This window comes from Megalops cyprinoides, chromosome 4, assembly GCF_013368585.1.
Source record: "Megalops cyprinoides isolate fMegCyp1 chromosome 4, fMegCyp1.pri, whole genome shotgun sequence".
Lineage (NCBI taxonomy): Eukaryota > Metazoa > Chordata > Actinopteri > Elopiformes > Megalopidae > Megalops > Megalops cyprinoides.
The window spans coordinates 25,953,266-25,966,191 of NC_050586.1; the positions used below are offsets into that span (position 1 = coordinate 25,953,266).

The window sequence follows — 12,926 nt, forward strand, 5'->3', positions numbered from 1 at the left end:
ACACTGCGCCACCACTTGCCTTGTCAGTGAAGTGTAGGGTGGCGCTATATGCCGCTTGCCATGTAGCAGGTATTAAATGTCCAACGTCCTCCAAAATAATTAGTGTTATTACTAATTACATGATGAAAAGTTGCAAAATTAAGCCAGAACTTGTGTACAGCATGATATAAAGTTGGTCTGATTTTGACTAGGCGCAATATTATTTTCTTAATATTATAAAGACGCCAAGCATACACAGTTCCTGCTGTCACCAGTCTCATCTAAATGGCGGAAATAAAGTGAATTTCGGAATAAACGCCTTGTAGCCTATTCTGGATGTCAGTGGGACGCATAACAAAACATAAATATCTGGCCTATTGAAAGTATCACTGACTGAACCATACGGTGTAATTGTTTTTTTATCTTTCTTTTTTTCTCCCAATCTTTATTTTAATATTAGCTGAGCTCCACAACCCATAACCACTGTAGCTACAATTTATGACATGGTTAGATGGTGAGATGAACACATTAGTATACACATGAATGGAAACTGCCATACTATTTGATTTTTTTTTTAAATCTGGAAGTATTTCAGATGCCAATTTCTTGCTCACTACTGCACTGACCCTGCTCATAACACATCTGATTTGCACACGGCGCGTCTTACAGTATTTCTCTATTGATTGCACCCTGAAACTGGTGCGATGTACACAGTGATCAAAGGCTGAAGCTCACGCATCGACAACCTTCACTATCTCTGCAAAACTGCAAGAATTTTTTTTATATTCACTCAACTGAAATTCCAGTGCATGCTTTTGCAAAACACACAGCGAAACACTTCTCATACATTTAGCAGACTTTTCGTAATAAAATCCCACTTTCCGTGTATTGTATTCACATTAAAAACATATTTTTGCAAAATTCAGACCACAATTGCCAACCGAACTCACTCACACTTCACTTGTGCAAACCCAGATTTCTTAACTTTTCAGATATCTGTAGCAAGAATAACAGACGGCATGGGTGAACTCTCCCGTGTTGGAGAGCGATGGAACAGCATGAGGCAGAGAGGGTGAGAACAGCAAGCGCCGGAGTAATATGCAAAAAAAATAAAAAAATTGCAAATGTGGATCACCTGATCCTAGAAGGAGGCGGTCCGCAGCCCATTTCGAAACGCTATACTGTGGTCGCTATCTTTCAGATTAAGAAACGGGAACCGGGAAGCAACCATTATTCACATTATTCACGGGGGGACAACAACATTGCCACCTGCTGCTGCCAACGTGCGTAAATTCCAATTGCTGCTGTCAGTGGAAGTGCTGATGATGCAAGGGGCTGCGCTCGCGCCCTCTCTCACAACTCACAGCGGACACTAAATAACTATTCTAAACTGAATTAAGCATGTACTCGTCTCGGAGAAGTTCTCAGCCACTGATTTTTTTTTTATCCAGTTGTATTTATCTTCAAATTTTATTTTTATCTCTAAAAAAAATTACCGAGGCCCGGACCTCGGTGACCTCATAGCTGGTTACGGGCATGCATATACATATATGAGCTGGTGCCAGGTGACGTGCCCTCACAGGGCAACAGGAGACCGTAGTTGTTGACATAATGCTGTGGAACAACGCCATTTTAAATTTAAACTAGAATCAGAGAAGATGATAAAATGTTCTCAAACATAGGCCTATGCAACAGTAGCTTTAGTACTTTACTTTTGTTTACTGTTTACTGAAATGTATTTGTACAAAATGCTTGCTATGTTACCGTTGTATTTTTGTATGTATTTTAGTTGTTTTTTTTTGTTTTGTTTTGTTTTGTTTTGTTTTCAGGCTGAAAACACGTGAGCAGAGTTCCCTGGTAGTGTTTTTATCTTTTTAAATTGGTTTTGAGGACTGTTTCATTTTGCAAGCGATTTTAGAAGTTTTGCAGAAACAAAGGACTGCTTCAGTTAAATGTTGATAGTTCTGAGAACATGAAATATTGCTTCAGGAAATGTGTGTATGCGATTTAGGAAAACTGTAACGTGGGAATAATGTAACCGTCACTTCTGCGGTAGGCTACTGTAATGAAATCCTTAGCCGAAAGTGCCCTCTTGTGGTTACAATACGGAATACCCATTTTCTCTGGTGATGGCGGACAAGTGTGCAATTACGTTTTTAAAATCACTGTCGTGGTATTTTCTAAAGCAGTTGTTTTGTAGTTCAGCCAAGTGATTTAAGCTCACTTCAATACGTAATTTCAGTCATGTACAAACATCTTATTTGTACGATTATTGTGTTGTTTGCATGAGCTCAGTGGAGGATAAGCTGAAAGATACAGTACTTCTGTGAGTGTGACATGCTGAAATATTTTTAGACATTTAAAACAGAGTATTGACAGAAATAGACTTTTCTATTTTAGCACATCATCTCCTGTGCTGATTAGCTGAAAGACCCTTTGCCTCTTGCTCTCTCTCGGTCTGTTTTTCTCCCATCTGAATACTTGTTTATATCTGTCTGTGCATCTGTCTCTCATTCTCTTTCTCTTTATGCCTTTCTCTCATTTCTGCCTTCCTGCCCTTCTCTTGTTCCCTCTACCCTGTCTGTCTGTTTGTCTGTCTGTCTGTCTGTCTCAACCTGCTTTCTGCCTCTTTCATACTCTCTACTAACTTCCCCCCCATCCAGACTTCCTGTCCCTTGGCTTGTCCAAATTCAAATTCTGTCACTCATTGATGTGACTGAATATCTATACTACAGCGGCTGAAATCTGCTTTCAAATCTTATTGCTAATTGCTTTGGCTTTTTAATGTTGATGGCTGCTTTTCTAACATGAGGACCTGATGGCTTACTGCAAAGCCCTAGTCTATCAAGATGTAAACCCCATCCATTTTACACCTGAAACAGCATAATAATAAAAAGCCTGCTCTTTCATTAAACATTTTCAAAAATTTTTTAAAAAATAATAAAAATAAAAATAAAAAAATTATAATAACGGAATAAAAACTGAATTTTTAAATATTTCATTGATTTTAAAGCATTTGATTACATTTAGTTTCTAGTCAATTACTTGAATACAATTTTTGAAACATTGTTCACATTTCCAAAATTCCAGTATTCCAGTTCACAGAATAACAATCATTGGCAATATGCTCTAAGATAAAACATACGCTGCATGTTGCAGAAGAAAGTAAGTACACCAAAACAAATGGATGTGTCATCTAATGAAAAGGTCTCTTTATTGATACTTGTACAATGTGACTCTAAACAGTAACTACACCCAGTAATAAGACATGGTCAACCCCCATACTCTCCGTTTCTGTTGTCCACTTGAGACTGGAATCATGAGTAAAAGGTAATCACTGAAATATCTGTATAATCATAAACATTTTATTGTATCGTTCTTGCTCAGCTGACATCACACAACAAGAAAGTCTTACTCAAACATAGAAAATGCTTTCCTAAAAAAATGTAAACGAATGGAAAAAATAAACAAAATATACAGAATGGCCAGATTATAGAAGCATAAAACCAAAATTATACAGTAAACCCAAAATGCCATATTTTTCTGCATTTTCATTCTTTGCTGCTGGTCATACTCTCTCACACCTCTTCATCTGCTCCCTTATTCTGTTTCTCACCAATAACCAGTCCCTGGTGACCTTTTGATATGATTTAGGACTGATGTTTGAGTGAATAATTTAACTTGATTTTGTGTAGCTTGATGAGGCTCAAATTATTGATTTTTTTTACTATTTGTTGATTATTGTAAGACATTTAGAGTCACTGTGTTTTTTTTCATTTTCATTTTGTGTGAAAGCAAGCACAAATGGTTAACTGATTTGAAACACTTGGTACGAGTTTATGGTTCACTGTTTTCAAAATGTGAACAATATTTCAAGAATTGTTCTTCAAAATAATGTAGTGGAGAAATTCTGTAATTAAATGCATGCACACAAAACAGATTTCGCTAATTTCTTATTTAATTTTATTTATTGTTTCATAAATGTGTTTCTTCTGTTTTAAAGGGTTTGTAATTCTAGGGCTTTGAGAATATGTGATGCATACATATTCGTTGCCTTGCTCTCTCCTTGTATTTTTCAAACCATTTTCTCAACATTTTCATCTTGTCTTTATTGCAGCTGTACGTTTAGCAAACAAAATTGAGCATTATTTTTTAAGATTCGTAAATAATGTACATGAAAATATTAATACAGTCAGCGGAGGAGATTGTTTTCGTGAATTATTCTGCCGTGTTTATAGCTATCTTTTAATGATGTACGACGTTCACTCCCATGGTTTTCCACAGGGGGTCGCTGTAGGAGAGGGAGTTTATGAACACAAAGTGGGCGGAACTCACTCATTACGTAACAGGAAGTATAGTGTGCTGAGGTCAACGTACTGTACCGTGAGTAACGTTACAGTCAGACTAACGCAGTTCTTGACTTAGCTTATTTAATTGAAAGTAAGCCCTCAATGTTATAAAGGAGGAAAGGTCCTCTAAATATGATAGCCAGCTGGATAATAAATAGAGAAAAGGGCGCGTCGCAAACAAAGTAACGGGGAATTTAGTCTACCACGCTGATCACGAAGGAAACGTCTAGAAATTAGTCCGTACTGAAGTGTACTGCAGCCATTTTCGCCGGTCAAAAGGACGAACGCCAATTGCTGGCTAATTACATCAACAAGCGTCTCAGTAGCGTACCAAGATAGCTAAAGTCGGCGAACTATCAAAACTCCAAAGCGATATCCTGCTAGCTATCACCGTAGTCTAAACCGACCCGCTAGCGAGGGAGCTAGCCAAACTGGAAACCTGGATATGAAGAGCCTTCCGTATTTTTGCAGGGGAGAGGTTATACGAGGTTTCGGGAGAGGAAGCAAGGAGCTGGGGATCCCCACAGGTAGTGCAGCGTTCCATCGACTCTGCTGAGTTAACGATAGCCAGGTTAGCTGGCTAACGTTAGCTGGTTGGCAGCGTCGTCACGTTGTCAGTTTGATGATATCCGAATGAGCTAATTTGTCATATCGTTTTAGGTAACCTTCGATAACCTAGACTAACGTTGTCTAACGTAAATGAAGTACTATCTCAGATAATTAACGTTAGATTAACTAGTTAGTTTAAAGTTGGATACTTCCTTAGCAAGTAGAAACTCGTTTATTGTGGCTTCGGTCTAGCTCTTAGGCGATTAGTGAAAATTAAAGTAAGAAAGGTGGGTAACGCCAACGTTGTCCAGCTAGTCGGCTGTCTGTAACCTCTAATGTTATGCCCGGTTTGTATATAACGTTACCTAGAAAAATTACAGACTGCTGGTTGTCAACGGTAACGTTAGATAAAATTGACGTTACCGTTATGTCAACTTTAAAATTGTCAGCTAGGTGACTCTATTTCTCCCATCTATATTGCGTTGCCTGCATTGCTGTGTCGACATCGGACCTACGCATTTAGTTAGCCAGCGTATGCTAACTAATGGGTAACGTTGGTTAAGTGAAATGCCAATGTCAGTGTTGACTAGAATATGTGAAATGTATGAATTCGCAATCAGAATATATGTATTTTTCAGTCCGAAAGATTACTTGGTCGTTGTCAATTAGTGTAATTACCTAACCAACACTGGTGGTGGAACCCACGATTTTTGTCTATTTCTGTGGTGTCCGAAAAAAGTGTATTAGTTTATTGATGGGGGGGCTCGAAAAATGTAACGTTATTTTAGCTAGCGACAGGCATTCATCTCCAGTTGTTGTCTTCTTCCTGAATGGGATTATCTGGTTGGCCATGTACTTCGCGATAAAGGGAGAAAACATGATAACCTCTGTAGTCCGTCCAGGAATAGACATTGGGAGTTCCTGGAGGTCAGTGTGTGTAAACACATACGTACCCCTGCCGCACTCTAGGCCGCGCTTTAAGTCACAGGGCGCTTTGGGCCTTCTTAAATTCACCGCTGTTATCTGTTCTTAACTAACGGGGGTATTCGCCCGATATTTTACGACAGCTGCTTAGACTGTGTACTCTACGTGTGCTGTGCTTAAATGTGGGAATGCTGGTCATTATTAAGCAGTTCCTATAATGTCTTACTCTCTGTCGCAGTACGCTTCACCGCAGTGACATTAAAACTATTCAAAGGTCCCCCGTGTCGCCGACTCATTGCAGTCAGTGACTGCCCCCAAAATAAAACGGTGATTTTAGTGCAGTTAGACTGCCCTCAACAGAACAATAAAAATACCAAGAATTAAATTCACATTATCAGTGTTTGGGTTTCTCTTCCCAATTTCATGATCATTTAAGGCCTTGATATTTTTTTGCTTGGGTTTGTTGGTTTAGCAGGATGTAGTATGTGGGAACTTAACAACAGCTATAGTATGTTGTGAACTTAAACCTGTACAGGGGAAAAAAACTGCATGCCTCAGGCCAGCTGCTGTCCCAGCCACAATAGGGGGTGGGGGGTGGAGCTGTCCATAGTGGGAGTGCACCGCTTTGTAGCCCTGTATGATGAGGGATGTCAGAATCCCGAGTAGGATGTGAGCTTGTTTTGTTACTCCATTAATTATTCATCCTGTTCATTTGCAGGTTACATGAAGCACTGGTTTATTTTGGGGTCATATTCATACCATATGTCACTGTAACATTGCTGTAGGTTGAGTGTTGATGTATGGCATGGAAGCTGATTGTTGTTTTTACATGTCCCTGCTATTAGTAGAAGCTGGAATGGCTGAAAAGGTTGCACATTGAGAGTGTTGTTCCCATTCCTGTACTTTGATTGGTTGACTGATTGATTGACTGACTGATGTTGATTGTTACTTCCCTCTTCCAGCGAACTTTCCAGACTCGGTGGTGGAACACCTCCCTGCAGACATCAGCACGGGGATCTACTATGGCTGGGCCAGTGTCGGGGGTGGGGATGTGCACAAGATGGTCATGAGCATTGGCTGGAACCCCTACTATAAGAACACCAAAAAATCCATGGTAACGTAGACCCCTACTAAAAGAGCTCCAAAAAATGCATGTTAGCACGCACCCCTATTACAAGGACACAACAAAAAATCCATGGTAACATACATCCTTACTATAAGAATACAAAGAACTCTACAGCAACATACACTCCTACTTCAAGGATACAGAGCTATTCTTGGTAATTTTAACCCCTTCCACAATAACACAGAGAAATCCATGATAATGCACAGTCCTACTACAAGAACAGTGAGAAATCTATGATAACGCACACTCCTACTACGAGAACAGTCAGAAATCCGTAGTAACAAACATGCACATGCAGTATGCCCAGTCTGCATGTGCAGTGGTGTTTGTCGTGATGTGAGTGCGTCTGAGAGGAGGTGATTATTTTGAGGAGTAAAGTGTGATGGTTTGTATTGTAGGAGACCCATGTGATTCACACCTTTAAGGAGGATTTCTATGGTGAGATCCTGAGTGTGGCCATGGTGGGCTACATCCGGCCAGAGAGGGGCTTTGACTCACTGGGTGAGAACTGAATGCACTCACACTTCCACACTCTCCCAAATACCCACACACACCCCCCCGGGGCTTTGACTGTTTGATAATAGTTAAACACATACACACACACATATTCTAATCTGCCCTTCAGTGGATTCGGGGTGTCACCTTAGCTGAGTGTATTTCTGATCCCTCCATTCTAGATGCCCTTATCACAGCTATTCACGGTGACATCGAAGAGGCCAAGAGGAGGCTTGACTTACCTGAGCATGTCAAACTGAAAGAGGACAACTTCTTCAGGACGTCAACCAATCAGATCATGAATGGCCACTGACAGCCCCCCTCCCCCCAATTCTCCAGCTTCGTGAAGCATGTCTGTTTAACTACTCTGCTGTCATTAGGGTGTCCTGTGTAATTTTTCATTTAAAATGTGTTGTAAAAGCACATAAATGTTGCTTAAAATATGCATTCAACTGTAATTTTAGACTGAGGAGGTTCCTCCTGCAGTCTCCAGAGGGGCATTTTGACTATGTCTTGTAGGGGGGAGGTCCCACAAGCCCTGACCTTGTATTTGTGAGCCTGTCCTTGATCTGATACTGGTCTGCCTGGTCTGCATCTGTCTGCCCTTGTTGACTGCACAGGAAACTGAAGGTCAGACTGGCCAGTTCATCTTCCTCTGCTTGTATCTGCATCCAGGTCATTGCTCTGTAAATTCAGTGGTTAGCAGGCTTTGCTTGCTTTAAGAAAGCTCTCTTAGTGACAAAAACTATTTCATGGGCATCACTTTGGAGCAGGCACTGCACTGATCTCTACAGTAGTACTCTAGTTTGTGCACTGTAGACCAATCCAGGTGATGTGAAAATCAGTGGACCTGTGTAGTGCCTGCTCTGAACCGATTATGATGAAGGAGCAGCTAATCTGTGACAGGATAAAAGGTATGAAGCCCACGCCCTGATGTAAGGGATGTGTCTCAGCCCCTAGTGGAGGAGGTGGAAGGCTCTGCCATGGCTCTGGATGGTTTATTCGTGTGGAAGTGCTGGTTTTGTCTGCTTGGTTAGTCGGAAGGTATCATTTCCTTCATTTGTCTTTGTGTGTGTGTGCACCTTTGCTGGCAGTCACGTTGTTCTCACGTGGTAGTTTGGCCTTGTCAGAGCACAGTCTGCACATGGTCATACATGTGCAAGCACTGGACCCTGGTCCCTGCTTCCACCCCAGGGTTCCACCCTGCCCTTAATGCTCAGCAGTTCTACCCTTTGATGACTTCTTTGAGGCCACCACTTTGTCTGGCTTCTCCTCTGATAGTATAGAGATAAGGCAAGGCCCTTCCTTTTTTTTTTTTTTTTACATTTGTTAGCCAATCACATGCAGAAAAGTGACGTTGATTGACAGTTAGCGTTGCCTGCTGTTATTCGTGTTGTTTTCTGACCATTGTCTTCATTGTTGGTCGGTTAGGTCAGTCAGGGTGAGTCTTCCTGCTCTGCCTAAGGTCATCGGTTAATATTTCTGCTTGAATCACTTGACTAAGACAGTTTAGTATGCACTGAACTCTAACACCCTTTCAACAATCTGTTTAATTTTTGTTTATTTAAGATAGGGCCTTTGCGGGGGAGAGATCCTGATTTACAAGAGGTCTAAGTTCAAGATGCTGCCGTCTGGTGTGTAGTGTTTTGAGGAATGATAAAATAGAAAGAGATCTTCATGTGTGTCTGGGTTGTGTATGATGTCTGGCGCCAGTACACAACTGTGAATAAGATAAATTATAAGGCAAAAGATGATTTTTTTATCTCTACAGTCTTGGTATATATTGATCGATTCATTTTTGCTAAGAGTTTGTGGTATTCAGGTGTAAATGTTTGCATTCGTGTAGGCTGTGTGTTTTACTCCCTGTTGACTGGAATATGTATGATGGTATTTAAAAGGGTCCTGTGTGTTGAAAACAGCTTTGACAAAAAATACTTAATTTAAAGGAACGAGCATAGTTAGCTCAGAAATATATGATGCCATGTGAAATGATTGACATGTCATAAATTATATATCCAGTCCAGTGATGTTCTGTACTGGAATGATGTGTGTGTGTATAGTGTTGTGTGTCCACCATGTGGTGCCTTATTGAGGCCATGGTCGTGTTTTAGGGAGTTGTGCTGTGCAGATTCGCCTATCCCTGCATTGTGCAGATGGACATCTGTGGTGGAATAGTGGACAGAATGTGTTCAGAAGGGGATGAGCAGTGCATTTGCACACAGTCTGCGCAGCATGGTAACTGTGGACCAGCGCTGTCAGTGGTTGTGTCCACATTCAAGAGCTGGTAGAGGGAGAAAAAGCCTCCCCCTGCAAACTGCAGACTTGGGCTGAGAGCCTGCTCTCAGCAGGGCCATCACCAGGCACCAAAACCCACCAGTAACGCAGCTCTCTCGACACGCATGCTTTCCACAAATAATTGCCAAAAAAGTTAAATGATCACAAACTCGACCCTGTTTAATATCACAGCCTATTCAATTCCCGCCACAATCTCTTCTCAAATACATAACAATACAAGGCACTGGAGTAATTTGCATACAGCATGTAGGTAAGATTGAGAGTTCATGAAGCGTCATACACCACTGTTGCATGAAGAAGTTTGTTGCTAGCATGCTAATCCCAGGCACAACCAGTCTGTGGTCGCCACGAGATGCGTGTTATCTCATGGTGAAACTCAAATGGATCTATGGCAAAGGAAAGCCAAGCATTTGCTTTGTAACAAAGCTCAGATGTCTGTGGCAACAAGGAGATGAGACTATTATTGTACTGTCTTTGTGCTGCATTTCTCTCATGGTGCAGAACTTGGGCCTGGCCTTTTACAGGTTGCCCGTGTGGGATGTGCAGTATTTCACTGAACAAATCTACAAACTGTTAAAGCCTATGTCAAAACCACCTGATATGAAAATGGTAATTAGAATAAAGAGCGCCACATTATGATCAAATAAGAGTCACCCATGCCTGTGTTTGCTTTTTAATGCTGTCTTTTTATCAAAGGCAAACTAAATGGAACCCGTTCTGGAAGGTGGGGAAAAGTGTTCACGTAGAAATCTAACTAGAACAGTTTGTTTTTGGCATATTGTCATTTTTTTAAAAAAACATTTATGCCCCCCAGCCATTAGCCTGTTTCAGGGACCACTCTGTGTTAACAGTTCTGTTCTGGAGCTTGTTTTTGTCCTAAGAATCTTTCCTCCTGTTGCTGATGTACATGATTATTCATTATTAAAGTGAGCTGTAGTCTGAGAGCTTGTGTTGTGTTTGTCTGCATGTGGCGTCTCCTCTCTGTCACCATTACTCAGCAGAATTCCAGGCCAGGAAGAAAAACTGAAAGACTGGCTTCATCAACCACATTCAGTACCATTTTTATTTTTAAATAAACATTTTAAAACAAAGGAACATTCTCACATCAAAAAAAATCCAGCACAAAGAAATCCTGATCAGAGACATTAACAGCAGTTACACTAATAAGTGCAGTGTGGGATCCGACACAACTAACATGGTTTAAAAATATGATTAATGCTGCAGCGTTCTTACTCTCTTAGCTATAGGAGTGTTCCATGGTGTGAATGCCCTTGTCACCTAGTTTAGTTAATCCCCATCTTGGTTCTCATCCACTCACACTTAGGCTGTGTTTCTAATAGACCTGAGTCAATCTGTCGAAGTGCTGCAAGATCAGTGGAAACACAGCATTGCATATCTGAACACACCAACTACTTAAATTCTGTTCACTGACAGAAATTATGGAGTTAACATACTGAATGTGCGTCTGCTTGTCTTCTTACACAATCTTTTTGAAGCCTACATTGTAGTCCCAGCATTCACCTAAGCTCTCAGAATGAACCCACATGCTTTAGGGTTGAATGCGGTATGACAGTGGATTGTGATAACACATTTAAGTCCGGTTTGCCTTGAAGGCACAGTTGTGAAAATAGTCTACAAGGCAGATCATCTGAAACATACACTGTCCTTATAATAATAATGTAAAATAATAAAGTAAAATATGTCCATGCAAGTACTCAAAGGAAGCTGTTGTGTATAGCACAGATGGCATCACAATCAAGCTGACTGTTACAGTATTTTATGATTGCTTTGATTCAATTTCCACATTAGAGTTTCAACTTACAAAACAAAGCAAACTGCCTAGCAAAATTCTTAAGACAAAATCGTGTGCTTACGCACAAAATGCAAAACTAAATCACATGCTGAATTCTCAGAAGACAGCTCCCTCATATTAGCACAACTTTAAAATGCTTATTACTAGACATTCAGATCACTAAATCAATTCAGTATACATTTGCAATCATGTCTCTCTGCTTCCAGCAACATTTCCCAGGTAAGTAGTACTGCAATGCAACTGGTAATCACTTGACCGCTACATAAAGGGCTGTTAGAATGTATGGCAGTTTCTGGCAGCATGGACCGGGCCAGTGCAGGGTCATGGAAGGGGCTTAGGCAGACGTTGTGGACTCTGATGCATTCATCATTTTGCTTTGTATGATGTACAGAATTTCCAAATGTCTGACTCCATATATTACAGAAATTTGTAATATTCAACAAATAAAATGCAGAATACAACAGGGAATGCTTACATAATGAGCTCATAATTTCAAGTACTTACTACAAGTAGGTTACAAACCTTTTACTCATTACTATTTGGATAACCCAAATTTGAAGAAATGACCACTGCATACTCTGTTTTGATGAGAATTATTTGTTTGATAGTAGTATTTGACTGACCATTTTATTTTAAAAGCAGCAATGATTACATTTCAACAATGAACATATCCAATGTTCTGATGCTATGATAAACTTTTGCATGATGTAATACCATAGGCATCATTTACGCTGGGGACACGGGGGACCTGTCCCCAGTAGGGGCGTTTCTAGCTATTGAAAAGATCAGGGGCAAGTTTGCCTGGGGCTTGTCTTTTTTTTTTTTTTTTTTGAAGGGAGATCGGTATCGGTAGGTTGGGGAGCTACCTTTATAATAAATAACTATTATCACACCTTCGGACGGTGCAAGTTCCGCTCTGTTACACAGTCTGTTGTGTAAACTTAAAAAGGTGTGAACACGTCAAATCCGTCGTTGTCCCCCGCTTTTTTCAAAACAAACTGACACCCATGTGCACAACCTCATTTGATACAGCTGTTTTTTATTTCCCATGCTGTATGGGACTGTGAGCCCAGAATTAGGAGTGTAGAATTTTTCATTAGGAGTTTTGCACATTGAAACCCTGTTGTGAAAATTGAATCAGATCAATTGCAAAATACTGTAACTGCTGCATGGCATTCGGCAGCAGGACTCACTGCTGTATTTGTTTCACAATACTAATACAAAGATAAAAACTTTTCTGATAAATTGCATTGTGTATTACAAGTCATCAATTGAATTCACATGGATTCATGAGGATCGTGGAGTAACACATTAGTTTAGGTAAATGCATTCTGAAATGTGCGCTCTGTCGTGCTCTGTTTTTGGAAGTAATGTGACCTAAATACAGTTTGAGTTG

At 40.4% G+C, this 12,926-nt stretch overlaps 1 protein-coding gene across 1 annotated transcript; it reads left to right on the forward strand.

Moving 5' to 3' along the window:
• The first annotated feature begins 4,334 nt into the window (after positions 1-4,334).
• Positions 4,335-8,212, forward strand: rfk (riboflavin kinase). Its single transcript, XM_036527916.1, has 4 exons — positions 4,335-4,855; positions 6,764-6,915; positions 7,326-7,428; positions 7,605-8,212. The coding sequence occupies exons 1-4, from the start codon at positions 4,774-4,776 to the stop codon at positions 7,733-7,735; spliced, it is 468 nt and encodes a 155-aa protein (XP_036383809.1). The 5' UTR covers positions 4,335-4,773; the 3' UTR covers positions 7,736-8,212.
• Positions 8,213-12,926: the final 4,714 nt, after the last annotated feature.